Genomic DNA, 20,892 nt, shown 5'->3' with positions numbered 1-20,892 from the left:
TTGGTGATGTTGCTCCGGGCTCAGGCCGACCCTTTGGAGGATGGCCTTCTTGAAGTCTTTGTAGGCCAGGAGGTTCTGGACCAGGAGATGTTGGGAAGCCTTCTGAGCCTCCCCCGAAATCAGCAGAATCGGGCGCACCAGCCAGCTGGACAAGGGCCACTCACATGCCTCCGCGGTCCGCTCGAAGTTCAGCAATGCCTCGGGTTCGTCCAAGGGGCCCATTTTGCTGTGGGACATGTGAGCGGCGACGGTGGCTGGGCTGGAGGGAGAGACTTCGGTCCGAACCTCCCGGCTCAGCAAGCCTCTGTGACTTGATGGTTCTCCTGGTGGAGGGCCGCGAGCGATCGGTTGATGTCTGCAAATGGCTGTCCTGGTAAGGTCGACATAATGGCGGCGTCGTTCTTCTTCCTCCCAGGTTTCAGCACCTTTGTAGCAAAGTTCAAGGTTCACACTCAGATTTGGAAGGAAGGAGACGGGGTCAGCTGGACTGGAACAAGTCAATACAAAATCAATACAAAATTTAAAAAAAACAAACAAAAGTTGCGCAACATTCGCCTTCACCGTAGACTCAGCTTCAGCAACGTTCACCGAACAGACTCTTTCTTAGTTCAACCAGATGAACTCCCTTTCCACTGTTTCTCCAGCTCTCACTCTCTGTAGTGCGCGAGTCCCAAGTCCTACTTTCTCTCAACCTGCTTCCCGCTTCCAGGTGGATTTTTATGTCTCCCCACAGCAATCACTGCAAACGAGATCAGGTGTTCATCATTTCTCACTTAACCCTCTTACTTGCCACTCACCTCTCAGCTCTTTCTCCTGTTGCAGCGGTCGCTGAACCACGTCCACCTCGTCACAGAAGTCTTTTCAAAATATTTAATTAATTCCTCCAGGAAATAATTTAGGGAGATCTCCAGTTCTCATGCCCCCTTGACTCTTTAACAGGACTGTAAGGGGTCTTGGTGTTTCTGACTTTTGTACAATTGCTCATAAATATTTCTTATTTTTCTTTGGTATGGTATATATATGGTATGCTAATGGTTTATATCTATATATACCATTCCTGCTTTAAAAGCATCTTGGGTAAAGAAGAATATCCTTGCTGGTTCAGGTTGATTTATGCTGGTTTAGAGGACAAATGCACATCAGCATTCAAATCACAACATATACTGGTGTTTTCATCGAGGTCTGTTAACAGAGTTGTTGTTGGACCTGGCCTTTCAAGCTTTGTGAGTGAAGATTCATATGCCTTATGTGTGCCTATGTATTTTTTAGGCTATATAGATTGGAGAATTTGAGAAGCTAAAAGAGGCTGTGAGACATGTGGATTAAAAAGGTTACAGAGGATCAAGGGAGTAGAGAGCAAATCCATGTTTGACTGGAACACGGAAAACAAATAAAATGACTGACATTTCAAGCGGTGTCTCCAGTTGTAGTTTCTGTTCAATTGTGCGTTATTTTCAGTTCCCTTTATGGTTTTTACCTCCCTCAGTACCACTTCTAACTTAAGTAATATTTAACGACTTCTTGTTGTACATTTTTAAAGTGTATTATAGCCTACAGGTACCTTTTATTATAGTGTATAACAATGTCAAAGCAGTGAGACTCACATTTTAATCAAAAATATCAAAAATAAGTGTCAATTTTGTATTATAATCTGAATTGTATTCAACTGTAGACATGACATTCCAGGAAAGAATGATCACATTTAAGATTTAAACATTCTAATTTTTACATTTTAATTTGACCAGCATACTCTCCAAATAAAGGGGGAAACAATATTCCATCTATCTATCTATGTAATCTACTATTGGTAACGGTAAATATGGTGATGTTCTAAATAAATATATTTAGTATGAATGTAAATAGCAAGCTGCAGATGCTAGTGTCTATAATAAGCTATGGGCACAATAGTGGCTAGATCCTCATGAGCAAATTGAGTTAGTTTAACAAAAACATCTAAACGATCATTATTAATAAATTCGTTTCTTTAATTTAACAAATACGTTTGTGAAGAATATGCATAGTTGCATACATTACGTGCCTGCGCTTAATTGAAACAAACCCGCGCGCTTCCTAATGTGGTACACACGACACACGTTTTTTTAAAAGGGCAATAAACACATTGGAGGTGGAAGTGGTGTGAAAGAGGAGGGACTTGAGACTTTAGTTCGCTTTTCACTGTGGAAACTGAAGGGCGCTCGAGCTGGGTTCTGACCGTTAAGCCACGGATCTGCCCGTGCGCTTCTCACGCGCGTATCTAGTTTGCTCTGACATAAGCGTCACACGTTAAACTCTCACAACTGTGCCCACTGCCGACAGTGGACATTCCGCAAACCCGGTAAAGCCTATAGAAGTTGTCCTTTTCTTTGCAATCGACTCTCTTCCATGCGAGGATGTGAATTTCCACAGAAGGATTTAGAGTCGTGCCATGGTTTTGACCTGCGTGCTCCTCACAGAAATGGTGAGTGATTCATTCATCATTAACTGAAATAGCTACACCGAAGTGCTTAAAAAACTATTCACTTATTTATGTGCTAAAGATGAATAGTCTTCACAGAAATGGTTGGACTGCTGTGAAACATACACAGCTTAAAAGCGAAAAGTGTCCTTATATGGGAGTTATTATTGTGTTCTTATTTGTCACAGTCTTTTATAGTAATCATAAACATAGAGACTTTACTTCTTTTGACATGAATCATAATTAATTCTGTTTTTATGAACTTCTCTGGCATTTCGTTAAATAATATTCGAAAGAGAAAACAACTTTCGCATTCAGTTCCTTATCAAAATTATCTAATCCCCTTTTGAAACACATTTTAATGTTCATTTTTTAAAGAAATTTCAACAAGTTGCTTGGCAATAACGCTGCTACTGCTTCCCATGTCTGCGAAGATCATTTATTATGCATGAATACAAATGTCATAGGCTATGACAGACGTTCTTCATATTTGGCATAGCGTTATGTAATCTACACAAACTGTCTGTAAGGACAGATCTGTGTACCTTGACCTAAGGTGCAAGAAGCAACTTGACTGAGATAGTGTGACTTTCAGGTGCTTGAAATGTGGATTAATTAAAGCTTCCATTAAATACTGATGCATTATCATATTTAAATATTAAGAGGCTGTAATGAAACAACAGGCACTTAAATATAGCATCATGTTATTTAAATAGTTTTTAGCTGATGCCAACTTAAGATTTTGCATAGAAATACCCATTTTTCAAATGTCTTAAGTTTCACCATTGTGTTCAGCATTTTACTGTGGATTTTAGTGGCTTACACTCCACAATCAGCTGTGTTGACTAGATGCTGACAGTCCGGTACAGTTAATGGCAAGGTAATTTCATGATTGTCACATTTAGAAAGTGCTCTTTCACCTCACCAGGCAGAAATCCTCCTCCATGATTTGCAATTATGAAGTTCTCCAGTGACGCAGAAAGAGAGAGAAGAGAATGAACACTTTAGAGTTGTCTGTTTTTGAAATATGAATGATTGCAAACCTCACACAGTGGTAGTAGAACGTTTTTAACCCTTTTGAATAACTGCAATCAGTTTTGAATGTAACTTAAATTGTGAGCCAATCCTCATCTAAGTCACAGAGCATGTTTTTACTCACAATCTATTTACCGGAAATGTGAATCTAGATTTTTCGTCTCTCTAAAAAGGGTAATTTCAGTTAGATGTTCCAATCAGTGAGATGACAATCAGGAGTAAGTTTCAGCGCCGTTCCCTATAAAGCAAACACAGACTTTGGCTGTTGCTATCGCATATTATGCTCCCATCTACGGTTCTAAACTCAGTCATGACATGATTAAATGAGACTTTCTGAAAAAAAGACGTGTCTATATTAATGAGACTGGAATGACTTACAAAACAATACTTAAGGCTAAAGACTTTGACCTCCATAAATTCACTGGTTAACTAGATAGTGTTGAAATGAGGAAATCCAACAGCATTGTGTCTGCTCATATTAGTGTGCAGCTATGCATCATATTAAATGCATAATACTGCACTTCAGGAGCTCTCAAAAACCGGAGGTTTCTCAGAATTCAAGGTTTTTGTTTTATTACAATTTAGTTTTTCTTGCAATTGCTAAGAAATCAAAATGTGTAAGACCCCGAACATACAAATTACTGCTCTCAAAAATATCTTCTGCACTCATTTGAAGCATGCCAAAGCCAACTTGATAAAACCAACAGCTTGTTTGAGCTCACCACAGTCGGATGAGACAAAACTTTTTGGGTTCTTTCAAAACAATTAGCCTACCTTATATCATATATACTTTACCCGTATGGGAGTGACACAGATTGGGGGACTCTTTGAGGCATTTTGCAGGTCACAGTTATTTGTTCATTTTAAGGTAAATGAACACAGAAATACAGATAATTCAGAAAAGCTCTGGTGGGATGCTTTTCATAGTGTGTCCTAAAAAAAATGAGTGCAGAAACTAGTCCTCTGTGCTAATATATGGACCTATAGCAATGGGAGGAGTTATCACTAATCCAGAGGAGGTCCTAGGTCAATTTGTGTTTACGCAGTAGTGGGTTCAGCAGTCAATATTGCTGTGGAACGAATGTGTTTTGATAGATGGCTTTGTAAATGGCTCTAGCCAGAAAATCAGTAAGCTCTCTTTTACATTGCATTAGAGCGCTACTCAAAGAAACAAAGGTGAAGCTCGGTTGATGTGAACATGCAGCATAATATAGGTGAGGCAGGAGGAACACAGTCCAAACAATAGGGCAGGGCACAGAACAGGAGAACAGGCTAGTCGGGGATGAGGCAGCTCCAGATGCTAAGGCAATGATGGAGACAAGGCAGCGGCTCAGGAAACCAGAGCCTCGACACTTGAAAGTAACTGCAGCAGTGACCTGGGAAGACACAAGAAGCACTGCAGAGCTGTAACCAACATGACAAGATTCAACAAGACAACAAAAGTGAGATCACAAAGGCAAAAATAAAACAAAATGAAAGATTAGTTAGCAATAAAATAAAAATCAGGAGAGAAAAAAAATGTGGCTTTGCAGAACTTGACTAGAATAAAAAACCAAGTCCAAAGGAAATAAATCCAAAGCTAGGACTTACAAGGAAACCTATAGCACTGATTGACAAGCCTTGAAGACAAGCAATGGGCTATATGCACGCATAAGTTCCGCATTTGACGCAAGGATGCTCATCAGTTTCCGGTTGGGGAGATTAAAGAGGTGGAAAACCGAGGAAACAGGATTATGGCAGAGTCTTCAAAATTTACTGTCCTCCCGTCTTTGAAACGAAACTTTTGTATGTTAAGATGTAATTTTATATATAGTTATGTTCATTTAATATAATTTTAAAAAGAAGCATAAACACGAGGGGTGTCTTTTTGTCCAGCCCATTCTCACCCCCAAGGCGTCACTTAACTGACGCTAAAGGGCGCCTAAAACGTCAAATATTGAAGCATGGTCAAAGGTGACGCCTTGGGGTGAGAATGCGTTGTTTTGTCTGTTTTTGTGGCTAACGTTTCTTTACAATGCATTCTCACCCCAAGGCGTCACCTTTGACCATGCTTCAATATTTGACGTTTTAGGCGCCCTTTAGCGTCACTTACATGACGCGATCCTACGGCGTCATCTAACTGACGCTAAAGGAAAGCGTCAGTTAGAGGACGCGGTTAGGTTTAGGGGTGGGGTGGGGGTAGGGTACACGCGATCCTAGGGCGTCATCTAACTGACGCTAAAGGGTGCCTAAAGCGTCAGATATTGAAGCATGTCCAAATGCTTCCCAAGGCGTCAGTTAAGTGACGCCTTGGGGGTGAGAATGGGCTGTTCTTTAGTATAACCACGGAGTATAAAATTCAATATAAATTCTCTGTATTGCATTGGACTCTACGATCGGCGAAAGTTATCGGGCATCTTACACCTTCACCGGAAATACCGCCGTGCCGTGCATAGAGCCCATAAATGCTAACTCACAATGAAAACAGGTGAACACAATCAGGCTGGACAACGACTAAGGTGGAATAAGAGAAGCACATGGCCAACACAAACAAAGACTGAGCCATGTGCTCAAGCACACGACAAACAAGGAAACATTAAACAACCACTGAAGTGCCTTGAAACGTGCAACATTATTCAATGTGTTTACATAATTTCCACTGAAACAGGAAGACAGAGATGGACACATCAAACTGCTCTCCCTTTTTAAAAAATACCTAATTAGCGTTTAAAGCCGCAGTTTCCTCCTAATATCTAACCGTTTCTCCTCCTAATCATATATAATCCTAAATATAGCATTCTGTGCAGAATTCAAATGGGTCAGGTACGTGTTCTGATAGCCTATGTCTAGACTCACACAAATGGTCTGCTCTGTTCTTGTCTTGTCTCTGGAACGGAGAAGACTGTGTGCGCGGTTCAGTGACACTGACGTGAAACCAGATTTCATTCGTATAGTGCACTATGTACCATTCACCATAGTAAATGAGTTAACAAGTGACCGATTTTGAGTTAACAAGTGACCGGTGGGATGCTTCATATTCTAGAGATGATTTGATTGGACAGAAAATCTGATTAGAAGCTGAAGGGCAGAGTGAGTCAAAATCATTTATCCATATTGGCAGAAGTATGAAACTGAAAGTTTTGAATGCTTATATCTTCGAAATACGAATTCTGTCATTGTTTTGGAGCACACAGTAGATGACAGTAAGGCTAACATATTCATTCTAAAAGCCAAAGAAAACGTCGATTTTGAATTCATGGAGAAACAAAGACAAAACGGACAAGATTTCTGGTCTGAAGTTGTAAATCCATTGAATAAAGTTTTCCGTTTTCAGTGGGAGCCATGACAGACATGCTTCGATTTTGGCATAAATAGTCTTTAAGGATTAATGAGTTTAGGTCACTGAAGAGATTTGGGCGATTTCATTCTGTCCCTGGTGTTGGGCAGCTTGTAGAGGAAAGATCATTAGTTGTTCTAGAGAAAGAACTTGAAGATCCAGCTCACTGCTGTCAATCACAGTGTAAATGTGTTACAGCACCGTTAATGGTCTTCTCAGTGTTTAGCTTACTGCAATATTAGGCTAGACTTTTAGGATGTTTTAATGAGGTGCTGACACGATTCTCTCAGTGTAAACAAGGGGTTGGGGTTCGTCTCACTTCTTTGTCTATTTGTCAGAATTATTTTTTAATAAACATAGAATTGACTGAATAAAGTCACTGATTATTCTAATTATTCAAAATTTAGACAAAAATGTTCAGCCCATAGCAATTTTTTTCTTGAAATCACATAGAATAATGTGAATTTGCTTCATAACATGCAATTAAATGTCAAATATTACTAAAGAATTTTAATATGCTTTAAAAAAATAGAAGAATCTCCAGATCTATCTTATGAAAAAGCATTTTTGTGTGTTTTACACATTTATTAAACATTTGTTCATATATAATATTGAGTCTCCTTAACCTTAACAGGCACCGTGTGCTGTAGGTTATTGATGTTCCAAGAGTCCTGTTACAGTTTCTCAGTCATTTACAGCTTTTTTTAAAAAAAAAAAGAAAAAAAAAAAAGTCCAGGGGCTGTGGCACCTAGTGTGAGATATCAGAGGACTGATGGCCACAGTATTAGACTGGGACTCATGGGAGGCATGACCCCACAGAAATACCTGGAGTTCTCTTCATTAGCCTGATGTCCACCAGAATTACAGTGAAGATCACAGCAGACCATCTCCTGCAGTGCTGGAGCCATGAAAGCACGGTTATTACCAATGCTGCTCTTTGAGAGGTATTAAAAGGCTCTAGTTAGTTATTTCTGAGAAAGTACATTTTTACAGCGGCTCAGAGACTGAAGTACATACTAAACAGACTTGTTTTATGGACATAATTACGCTATTGCTTTAACTATTTCAAATTGTTCTTGGTCTTCATCAAATGTGTGTACTAAGGCTTCATATGTTTTGAATTCTGGCTTCGCTCGCTCAAACATCCACTCCAATCCCTCTGTGAACTAAAACAATAGGACATATTTGGTAGCATCTGGGCCATTTTCCAAGAGACTGCTTGTGTGGGTCTGAATGTGTGCTTAATGGAAATCAATAGCAACAAAGATGCAAAACTAGACAATTAAGCATCTGACATTGATTTGCAGTGTGCATATTAGTTCAGGAAATGTACTCTAGGTTTGTTTATAAAACATTAGGAGTTTTTCCAGCGTTGCACATTAATGATTTTATTTAAAGTCTCACTCTTTTCGTGCAGCAAATTGGCTGTTCTGCTGTGCAACACTGACATGAGGCTACTTAGGAGATTTGAAGAAAAAAAAACAAGCTTGTTCCTGTCAGCTCTCCTGCCGGTGGACAGAAAACAAACCCAGGAACAGAGCACTTGCGCTTCCACATGCTCTTCTGGCTTGTGTAAATGTGGCCGGCCCCCGACTCTGATTTATCTGTGTCAGTCGTCTCTGGACTCAATAGAAGAAATGTACAGTTTCTCTGGGAATGTTAAAACGTTCTGTATGCTTTAGATCAGATCAATTTGTCTTGCCACGACCAATGCAAATGTAAATCTTACTTCAATTTGCATGGTGGGGAGGCAGAGTTGCAGAATGTGTACTTATGGAGGCAGAAGTCACTGAGTGTTTGAAATTAGTAGGGTATTGACACAGTAAGGATAATATTTGTTCTGCATAATACCAGTAGATCCTAATAATTAGGCTTGTTGTTTTATTACAAGTAGTTTTACTGCTGCCAGGGCTCCATAAAGATGCCTTTCTCTCCAAAGAAAGCAAACTTGATATTCTGCTCAGGTTTTTGACATTTCTATTTCCATGCAAGAACCAGTTTAAATTCAAGTGTGGTAAATAATCAGATAAAAAAAAAAAAAAAGAAAAGATATGCTCCTTCTTGAAGGTGACCTCTGCAAACAGTCAAATTTATTTTCTGTGCATTGTCATTTTAATGCATGCATTGCAATGAGCCGTGACATTATCTCTGCTGATTCCAAGAAAAGTCATTATTTCAGGGTTATATGTAAATCAATCCCACGGGGTATTGTAGTAAGAGTTAGGGAAAAGCTTGCCACCTGACTGGTAAATTCGGCACTTCCAGCTGCTTGTATACCTGATCCATGATTTACAGTGCTGTGCAGCCGCATTGCACATTGCATTGTCTCTGCAAACCCCTCTTAGTTCAGATGAAGCAGACTGGCTTTAACTCTAACAAAAACAGCGCTCCGCAATCCATCCAAGTCCTCCGTGTCTGCTCTGCACACGAGTTTGCACAGAGTCTGAATTCCAGGTCTACTGCAATCCAAAAGCTCCACATTTGACACTTAGACTAGGACTGCATGAATCCCAGACAGCAAACTGTGAAGTATTTACCTCTGAAGAAAGGCAAGAGAGAAATCATCATAGTTTACCCTGGCAGAAGTGCATCAGCTTTATAACCCATATATGAGATGCCACCGCGTCCTCCACACCCGCAGACTCCAAAAAATAAACACTTAGAGCTACAGCCCACTTTACAATGTGAAAATGGATTCCCCCAAGTATTTTTCCCCCTTCTGGGCTTCATCCATTAAATCCATTCGGATGTGGCACAAATGCGGACTGGCTTATTTTGTCCAGCATTTTGCTTTGTGCAAATTGACTTAAACTTGATTTACTGAACGAATTCCCTCAAAATGTTTGCGTAGAAAAAAACAAACACATTTGCTTTACAATGGAGATGGAATAAAATACAAACAACCCAAAATAAGCTTTTACCGTTCTGTTCTTTATATAGATACGTCCCATACATCATTGTGATTCTTAGTAAATCATTCCTTGTAAACTCAGCATGATATTTAAAACATTACAGTATGTTGTAAATGAAATAAATGAAGCAAGTATTTACCGCGTTTTAAAAAAGAGAAATGCATGTGTAGATATTCTCATGGGTTTCACTCATAAGAAAAAAAAAACAATCCAAGGCACTCGATTAATTCGTTTTTAGAAAAATTTAAAAAGCCTTTATTTTTTCATGCCTTAGATTTTAAAAACAGGTGACAAGCAATGGCACAACTACGCATTGCGGCCAATAAGCTTTCATATGGGTTTATTTTAGTAATTCTAAAGAAGTAAACAAAAAAAATTATGTATTTATTGTTATATACATAGTCTGGCTGATAAAAAAAAATGGTACCAAAAATGGTAGACTGGTAACTCAAGACATCCTTCTTACGCTTTTAGTTGGCTGCCTTTCTGGGGTGCGTTTCCCGATAGCATCGTTAACTAAGTTCGCATATGGTCGCAAGTTCCGTTGTTATCAGCATAGTTCAACGAGTAGATTTTTCCCGAAACCATCATTCCAACGAACATTCACTAATAGCATCACAAAGTTGTGTGTTTGGAACGACAACTCTTGACCTGTGGTTAGAAGCATAGTTTTTAGATTGCATGACGTGGACTTAAAGGGATACTTAATGATTTAGGTTAGCATTAAGCATTGTATTAATAGAAAGAATACATACAAATGTGATGATTTACGTCTCTGAGTTTGTCAAGAGATTTAAAGCACCATTTTTAAAGACTGCATGTGCGAACATGCTCTGCTATGTAAGAACGGCAATCAATCAATTCATTTTCACATTATACAAGATGCAAGTTTTCTGTCAAAAAGCATTGAGGTTTGCAGGTAGACTCGAGAAGACAATAGATCATTACAGTGATCGCCCACTTCCTCAGAAGTCTGGAAGCATTTTTCTCATTCATTTTCCCCATTTCAGTCAATTCTTCAGTAAAGAGTTTCAAAGCAAACCAACCAGCTCTGAGATGAATCACAACAAGTAACCTTGTGTTGAAGTAAGCAGTGAGACTAGACTTACTTCATTTGCAATGTTTCATCGGATTGATGAGCTCCTTTGTCGGGATTTTTACTTTCCTAGTAACAGCGACTTCTTTGGTCAAACTCAGTTAAGAATTGTATTCATACTGTAACATACACAAGCTATATATATATATATATATATATATATATATATATATATATATATATATATATACACACACAAGCAATTCTCTAGATATCTGCAGTAATCCTACTAAGTATAATTTCAATGGGATTTATTTAAAAAAATTAAATATAAATCAAAAAACCTCTCACTAAATGCCACTGACAACTCTTGCATTAGTCTACCATGTCAGTCCAGACAGGCCGGCTAGAGCAATATCTGTACTGACGTCAGTGGTTCTTCATGTTCTCTGATGGCAGGAGCTCACCTTGAATGCTTGCAAATTGAGTTCTCTGCACTTCCATCTACCCACTAGATTGGAGAGCTGAGAAACACATTTGCTATTATTAAACCCTCCATGAATTGAAATGAAATTACAGAAAATGACAAAAGACCTTCCATAGTAATTACAGTTATTTGTGAATAAGAATAAAGGATTGCTTAAACGTTAAAAGGACACATACGGATTGTCAAGTTGTCAACTCTCAAATCTATGCTATTTTGTCGGATCTGTGTGAATGACTAGAGTCCTAATTTGTGTGGGGCACAAAAAGGGTTGCAGATGTCATGTTTTAGGCAGGACATTGCATTTTGATTCTTCAACTGTATTTGGATGTTCTAATTGTTGATTTTTACTAAACTAACATTCTTCTTCTTCTTCTTCTTATTCTTCTTCTTCTTCTTCTTCTTCTTCTTCTTCTTCTTCTCCTTCTTCTTCTTCTTCTTCTTCTTCCTGTCTTTAAAACTGTCTTGAAAACTTCACCATGATTTTCATTTATCATTCATCATTTATTTTTAGCAGCTTTTCAGATTATTTACAGTAAAATATTCCATTATATATATATATATATATATCAACACTATCTCACGACCAATTCGTACGAATTTGACGCATGATTAAAAAGTGGCTAATTCGTAACAATTCATACGACCTCACTCGTACTAATTCGAACGATTTGTCTAAACCCACGTGATGGTTATGTTTAGGGGCGGGGTCAGGGGTAGGTCATTTGTACGAATTCATACGAATTTGCCAATTCGTAAAATATGTACGATTTAGCAAAATCGTATTAATTCGTACGAGTGAGGTCGTATGAATTGTTACGAATTAGCCACTTTTTAATCATTCGTCGAATTCGTACGACTTGGACGTGAGATCGGGTTGATATATATATATATATATATATATATATATATATATATATATAGAGATTTATAGATTTAGATTTAATTCACTGTAAGAAATTGTTTAGTTTAGTACTGTAATTGTAAAAGTCACTATAGTGGTGATTAGTGTTCCATTTGCTTGGGATCGTGGATATATTCATATTCCAATTTCTAATCTAAACACATACAAAACACAACAATAGTGGCACCCAACAAATGATAATAATAATAATAATAATAATAATAATAATAAAGATAAATTCTGAACATTGCAAAATAAACAAAAAAACACAAACTGCTAAAAGTAAACCAAAAATCATTTCAGCAGCACAGATAAAACCAACAAGAATCAAGAAACTTCACAGCATTATCAATTCATATGCCACACTGCATGCTGGGTACCTTCATAGTGCATATGCTCTGTAGAAATACATTACAGTATGATATTATAGATTTTACAAGAAATTTTCCTAGAGTGCAATTGACCTATGGCTAAGCCACGTCCCCTCCACTCACTCGGACACACAGTCAACATTCGGGCACAGGCGCTATGGCAGCTGTCAAAGTAGGAGACATTTCACAGGAGGCAATTTGTGATTTTTGGAGACAGAAAGATTATATATCATCTTGAAGTCACCTAAAGGGCATGTGGTCTAGCTACCGCATAACTTTATCCAGAGCAGACACTTATCTCAGTTGAGATGTGGCTTGGGAAAGGGTAAAAAAAATACACACCGTCGTCCAGCCTCTCAGGAACCTACTGTCAGAGTTGCATGTACCCCATGCACACCATTTGACCATTTTAAACTTAAAATAACAAGAACAAAACGAATGAAAACTGACTAACTCCAATGCATTTCAATGGAAGTGGAAGCAGAGAATGTCCGAGTGTATTGGGTTAGTGATTGGCTCATTTGAGGGCGTGGCTTAGCCATAGGTCAATTAGATACAAGAGAAGTCATAGCCTACTATGGAATTACTGTGAAAGTAATGCAATCATTAACCTGGACTATACTGTAATTTTTAACAGTTTGGATGTTGGATGCATAAGAAGCTTGTTATGAATATAGCCTCAACAATAAACGTTTAAAATGTTCAGCATGTAATGGTAAAAACTAATTTATGCAACAATATGTAAATTGCCAGTATTCCATTTCCTGCTTGGTAAAAGTTGGCAACCCTAGACATAACTGTGTGCAAATGATGACTGCAAACTTTCTGAAATTAATTTCAGAAAATTCCAAAATTCCTTCAGTCTTGCTTTTACACTTTTGTGCAAATAATTGGCTCAAATAACAGATGACTTCTCTCATGGACAGCCTCAGTTGGTTAGCAGAATAAGTAATATGAGTTTGTTCACAGAGAAAATTTGTTGACTATGGAGGAATGTGACACTCATTCATTCTCACATTTCATAAGGTTATAATTTGACCAGGGGACATCGGAAGAGCATTATTTATTTATTTTTTATCTATCCGTGTTATTCATTTAAGATGCCTGACAATCAGCATTCTCATTTCAAATCAGTATTTCATTTTCTCTGCCTGCCTGAGGCAGCCTTTCAAACAATCCCATTTTTCTGGGATTTAAACATACAATTGATTACTAAGGCTTTTAATTTGAGGTCTGTTTGAGGTATAAAGCATTTACTTTAGTTCAGCATATACATTAAAGTGGGTGCAGCTCAAAGCTTACCTTGAGTTCATGCACAGGACAGTAAGTTTATCATAGCAAAGACACCCTTGTGTTGACCAACTGAACCATAAAGATAAAACAACTCCAAGACGCAAAGTAACATGTTTTCTACTTTTGCGATGCTTTTCACTGTGCTTTTGAGGGCTGGATGATCTTGAGCTAAAACCCACTGAGAAGACATGCTTTCAGAATGACTCGCCACTGTGATGAATAATTCGTCAACTAGAGTCTCTCATGGAGTTTTTCACTGCTCTGGATTTTGTCATGTTATACAGTTCAGAGTCCCCACAGTGTCAGTGGTTGTTTCAAAGCCCATTAGGCTTCAATCTAAACAGCATTGTTGGGCATCAAAACATACCAATCATCCCCTGTCTAGGTAGGGTTAGAGCGATTCAAATTTATTCAGTAACCGGCTGATGCTATGTTGCCCATAGGCTTGAAAATGAACAATTCAAGCAACAAGAACAATTGTGTTTTTGATAAACTTGTGGTTGTGTGTGGTAGGAAAATGCTACACAGTATGAGAGTCCTTGGACTCTGCTCTCAGCCTCTGGTACATCAAGGAACCCAGAAATTGGTCATAAAATTTCAGTGGTTGTTAAGGTTGTAAAACCATTGCATCCACTATTGAATTAGATATGGTGACTATATAGTTCTCAGCGAAATTACTTGATTTTGGCTCAAGGCAGGGCTATTTACTGGCCTCTCTAGAAAGTAGTTAGATCTGTGAAATCACCAGAGTGTTACTGGCTAATGTACCACCAAGACTACATTATGAACATCTGATAAAAGTCTTTAAAAGGAGAGGTTTGTGCCCTATCAGGACGTTAGGCACATCAAAGTTGTGTTTAATCACAGGTTGGAGAAATTACCTTGTTCACTGAAAAGTTCAGCTGTGGGCTGTGCATGCATGGTGTCTGTTGTTGGTATGCATGCAGCATTGTATTTATTTTCTATGGACATAAGCGCTTGCTGTACCATGCTGTCAGAAGGTGTTTTTTTTTTTTTTAAACAATTTATTGAATTTATAATGAATCTTATTTTATCTATTACAATCTATTTATTTACCGTATAGTGTTTAATTTTCTGGATTTTGTATTTTTATTTCCCTTCGACACAGATAACTCTCAGTTTAATGCATTGGCCTGGAAATTTAGAGGATTTAACACACTTGAGGCATCTTGCACCCGGCGCAAATGACTTTATTCACTGACGCATTTATCATTCCTATTTTGCACTCGCGTAAAGCGGGATTTTTTCCTCCACAGACGCACGCCGGTAAACTAGGAAATGAGTTTGCGCTCCCTGGGCGGGTCAGCGCAAAAAGGAGGCGTGTGTCGGCGCAAACAATCCCTAGTGATATTTTGCAGTTCCAGAAAACAATTGCGCCAATGACCAGAAAAAACCTGGTCTAAAGTCAGTGGCGCGTTGCGCGTACATTCAGATGCTATTTTAATAGCATGCTTGGCGCATGCTTGGCCATAATACAGAGTGTGAACAACGCGCATATACTGTAGATGATTCTCTCATCTAAACAGATGCATTTTACTTTTTGCAAATGATACATTATTATAAAGAAAATATATAAACATGAGGGAAATCATTGTTGTGTCCATGACGATGGGAAAAATAGGCATAAAGCTTACACATTTACCCAAATTATTATATGCATGTTTAACCGAAGTTAATTTGGGTGTCTTTGTCCCATCCCCAATGTCACTCCTCTTTCTTTTACGGCCCTGACGAGAACATCGATCTTCTCGGCTGTGAACCGATTGTGAAGCGCGCCTGGTAAATCAATGTGCCGGTAAAATAGAATTGCGCCATGGAACAAGAGCACCTTGTTCATCACGCTCTTAAAGGGAATGTGATATGACGCTCTCATTAGTTTATTTCCGTTACGCCCAAACCACACCTATGAATAATGAAGCTATTTCAAAGCAACCTCTTTTAGATTTGCGCCAGGCGCAAGAGGCATTTATCCCACCAGGAAAATAGCAACAGCGCCGGGATCCGCCCACAAAGTTACTTGCGCTTTGCGTTTTGACACTTGCGTTTCAGATCGTTAAAATAGGGCCCTTGAAGTTATTTACATTCATTCCTAAAATCCAGATCAAGTGTCTCGATTCATAGGTCAAATTTTCTGTGGATGAGTCATGCTTCCCATCATGTGAGGCCTCCCAGAAAAGTACGTTGCTCTTTATAAAATACAAATGTTATTGTTCATATTGAGATCTCTCTAGAAACTATTATTGGGGTCTATTTCTCTCTCTCTCTCTTATCTCTCTCAATTTTACTCTGAATATGATATCAGTAGTGATAAGAAGAAATTATTTTAAAAATATTTAAATAGTCTCATTGCTTATTTTTATTTTTCTCTACCATTCAAAGAACATACGATCACTGCACAGTAAGCACCGCATGGAGAGGTTTAATATGTCTTTTCTAAAGAGCAACAGCACGCTGAGTGTTTTTTGAGTGCAGTTAAGGTTGTGCCTGCTATTGTAGGAAATTCATCTCCCATCATCTATTTCCCATCAGCACTCACCACTACCGAGTGACTACAATCAGATATTACATAACCATTTCTGAGCAGACTAATATCCATATGTTTTAAAATAACATTTCATTCTTATACAGCGCACACTTAAATAAACAAGCGATTTAATTGGCTTGTCTTGGCAAAATTTGTAATTTTTTCTTTATAACTCAAATGGTGAGGAGAGTGCACAGTGATTTAGTTGCTGAAAGTATGGCATTCAATTGTAAGCCATTAATTATTTACAAAGCAAAAGAGACACATGACTCGGTTGCAACCAGGTGGGTGAAAATGTAAAAAAAATCAACAATATAGTGCAAATCAACAACAAATGAATGGCCCAAAAAATATGATCCAGAGAATCAGCAGATACAAGATCTTTAAAAGGTAGATGCCCCAGATTGTCATTAAACCCAAAATTTGCATTTAAATGAAATGTGAAATTCCTCAGAGCGTTACACAGCCTCAGGCATAATGATGAGACTCATTTGGAAAGGGGAACCTTTTTCTGCACTCTTTTCTCTCTCCATTACTCGCAGAGTGCTATACAGGGAGAAATGAAGCTTTTGTGGAAGACTCAATCATTACGTCACCGTTTACCTTCACTTTATCCAATCATGCTCTAAATACTCGTAATATAAAAGTTCGAAACTTACACGTTTGAGTTCGCAGATGCTGACGCTTCCATTCACCTCCATCCTCTCCTCCACCACCTGGGGGACCCTCCTCTCATCTGGGAGACAGTCTCTTCGGCGTTAATTCAATTTCCCCAGTGAAGAGGGCTGACTCAGCCAGGCTTGTTTTATTGAGATGGAAGGAAGTTTGAAAGACCATCTCAGTTTTCAGTGGATGGCTGAGTTGGTGATTGAAATTCAAAAGATCTTTCAATTTTGATCCAGGAGATTGAGTCTACCTGCAGAGCTGTGTATCTGTGATCTACATGAAAGACTGATCTTTCCCTCTGATTAGTGTCTTATACTATTGGAAAAACAGGTGTAAACATCAGAGCCCAACCGATTTGGATTTTTGGGGGCCTATACCGAAAAAAAAAGCCAGATACCGATATATCGGCCGATATTATTATAACATATTATAAATCATATGTATGTATATAATATATGTGTATATTATAATATAGTATCAATATTATATATAGTACAGTACCAGTCTGTACCAGTTTGGACACACTTTCCTATTGGTGTGTACAAACTTTTGATGGGTACTGTATATAGAATACAAAGTATGATCAGAATAAATGTATAAAGGTTTTGCAATGATCACTTTTTTGTGACAAAGATATGTAATGGAGACAGGGTGAATGATAGAATGAGAATGATATATTTGAGCTGTAAACAAACTAGTTTGCATTGCATGTTATATTATTTTATATTATAAATACTGTTGCATAATCTTCACTAACGACTTTGTCTTTTAATTTAGTCACATTATATAAAACGTCTCAGGTTACGTATGTAACCCTGGTTCCCTGAGAGAGAACGAGAGCTGCGTTTGGAACGCGGTGAGAACGCTCTGCGTGATTGCGTCATGAAGCGCTGTATAATCAGTCCAATTGAAGAACGAGACGTCATGGGCGGTGACGTCATGACCAGGAAAACTATAAAGCACCCCAGAAAACAGACCGCATCAGCTTCTGAAATGGCCTGAAGCAAGTCGATCACAGTCATGCAGGAAGTATGGCAGGCGAATGCAGCTCTCGTTCCCTCTCAGGGAACCAGGGTTACATACGTAACCTGAGACGTTCCCTTTCAAGGGAACGAGAGCTGCGTTTGGAATGCGGTGGGAACTCCATACCCACGACGCCATATGACAAATGCCTGTACTGTATGAAATAAAATAGCACACTAAGACACAAGCACCCTAGACCCTGGAGTGGAGCCTAGGTCCAAGTCATAAATGAACAAATGTATGCGGTGAGGACCAACCTGCCGCACTACAAATATCGTGCAACGAAACCCCAGACATTGAGGCTTTCTAGGCCGCAATACTCCTAGTCGAGTGGGCGCGGACAGCCAAAGGTGAAGGCTGACCGGGCGCTTCGTAAGCAAGTGTAATAGCCTCAACTACCCACTTGCTCATAACCTGCTTGGAGGCAGGGCAACCTCTATTAGTTGACCCAAAACAGACAAACAATTGATCTGATTTACGCCACAGGGAAGCTCTGTGGACATAAGCATCCAAAGACTGACCCCTTACCGGCGAACCCTCTCCAGAACTCCTGGAATCAGAGATATCAGGGAAAAAGCGTACAGGCGCAGCCTCGGCCAAACCTGACCCATCGCATCCAGTCCAAGAGGAGCTGGCTCGTGAGGGAAAACCACATTCGACAATGAGTTGAATCTGATGATGTGAAAAGGTCTAATTGAGCATGACCAAATTTATCCCACAGGATCTCTACCACCTCAGGGTGAAGTCTCCACTTCCCGGGCCTCAGTCCGTGCCTTGACAGAATATCTGCTCCCTTCTTGCGTCGACAAGAAGCACCCAACACTGGGCCCTGGGCGAGGAACCAAGGTTTGCTCCACATGACCAAGGCATGAAGGCAACGCCGCGTGACCTTGATCAAGCGAAACGGATTTCCCCTCGGGGAAAACCCCTTGGTCCTGAGGCAGTCACGCAGAGCGTTCCCACCGCGTTCCAAATGCAGCTTGAGTTCTCTTGAAAGGGAACATGACTTGTATCAATAAATTTATGAAAAGTGTCACTGACAAAACCTTCTAGTCTAAATTCCCGTGTCTTCCAGTGGAGGAAGAACTCAAATGTTTTTACTAAGGGAAAATTAATAATAATATCATAATGAAAACCTTTTTAATTTCATATGCAAATATCTATGTGGTGATAATGAACAATATTATATCCACACATGCTATTGTTTAAAAGTTAGTGTACAGTATGGGCCCTATTTTAACGATCTGAAATGCAAGTATCAAGCGCGAAGCGTAAGTAACTTTTTGGGCGGGTCTTGGGTTTTGTTGCTATTTTACCGGCGGGATAATTGACTCTTGCACCGGGCGCAAGTTTAAAAGGGGTTGGTCTGAAGTAGCCTCATTATTCAAAGGTGTGGTTTGGGCATAACGTGAAATAAACCAATTAGAGCATCATCCAACATACCCTTTAAGAGCAGGTGTGCAAGTTGCATGGCGGATTGTTATTATAACGGCAGGTTTACCAGGCGCAACCCAGTAGCGTTCACAGCCGGTGAGACTAACGTTCTTGTCAGGGCATTGAAAGATAGAGAAGTGATATTGTATGGGGATGGGAGAAACAACACAAATAAGCGTTGGTTAAACATTCTATACATGAAGAGTTCAGATGCAAAAGCCTCTAAGTGCCATTTGAAATTTTCTTCTAGAATTATCATTTTTATCAAGCTTGTATATTTAAGTTCAGTGATTTCACTTAAATGGCAATGATAATTACCTATTAATTGTTATTTAAGTGAAATTACTGAACTTAAATATACAAGTTTGATAAAAATCATCATTAAAAAAGAAAATTTCAAATGGCATTTAGAGGCTTTTGCATCTGAACTCTTCACATATGTTACTTGCCACAATTGGGCAAACAGGTCTGATCTTTCAGTACTACAATTAGCCTTAAAAAAATGGGTGTTAATATCATGTTAATATTTTTTCTTCTTTTAATGTATCATTTGCAAAATTAAAAACTGCTGCATCTGTGTTGATGAGAGAATCAAAGTGTATGCTCGTTGTGCACCCGCTACATTATGGCCAAGCATGCGCGCTTAAAATAGCATTATGAACAACGCGCAAAGTTCCACTGACTTTAGACCAGTTTTTTTTCTGGTCAGTGGCACAATTGTTTTCTGGATCTGTAAAATACCATTAGGGAATGTTTGAGCCAAAACACGCCTCCTTTTTGCAACGATCCGCCCAGGGAGCACAAGTTCATTTCCTAGTTTACCGACGTGCATCTGTGGAGGGAAAAAGCCCGCTTTGCGCGGGTGCAAAATGGCCTATATGCACGCATAAGTTCCGCATTTGACGTAAGGATGCTCGTCCATTTCCGGTTGTGTAGATTAAAGCGGAGGAAAACCGGAGAAAACGGGATTATGGCAGAGTCTTCAATATTTACTGTCCTCCCGTCTTTGAAACGAAACGTACATACGTTTAGATGTAATTTTATATATAGTTATGTTTATTTAATATAATTTTAAAAAGAAGCATAAACACAACGAGGGGTGTCTGTTTTATCTGTTTTTGTGACTAACGTTTCATTAGTATAACCTTGGAGTGTAAAATTCAATATAAATTCTCGGTATTGCATTGGACTCTATGATCGGCGGAAGTTATCGAGCATCCTTAATCCTTCACCGGAAATAACGCCGTGCATAGAGCCCATAGGAATGAGACATGCATTAGTGCATAAAGTGCCGTGCAAGATAGAGCCCTATATGTAAAAGTAGTCTCTTATGGACAGTTAGACAATTTTTAAAAAGTTGAATTATTAGGTGCTCTCAACAATATCTTTTTTATTTGGTCTTACAGCATCTTCACAAT

General features: G+C 38.9%; 1 protein-coding gene across 2 annotated transcripts in view; it reads left to right on the top strand.

The window, feature by feature from the left end:
• The first annotated feature begins 2,158 nt into the window (after positions 1 to 2,158).
• Positions 2,159 to 20,892, top strand: part of htr4 (5-hydroxytryptamine receptor 4) — a 132,006-nt gene continuing 113,272 nt past the window's right edge. For both annotated transcript variants that reach the window (XM_039654406.2, XM_039654408.2), the window contains exon 1: positions 2,159 to 2,458. In XM_039654406.2, the coding sequence (XP_039510340.2) occupies positions 2,383 to 2,458 (76 nt within the window). In that variant the 5' untranslated portion in view covers positions 2,159 to 2,382. The remainder of the gene's footprint in view (positions 2,459 to 20,892) is intronic.

The sequence above is a fragment of the Pimephales promelas genome, chromosome 9 (assembly GCF_988280905.1).
Source record: "Pimephales promelas chromosome 9, fPimPro1.hap1.1, whole genome shotgun sequence".
NCBI lineage: Eukaryota > Metazoa > Chordata > Actinopteri > Cypriniformes > Leuciscidae > Pimephales > Pimephales promelas.
The sequence above is the reverse complement of the archived record's forward strand: the minus strand, read 5'-3'. Positions and strand labels throughout refer to the sequence as shown.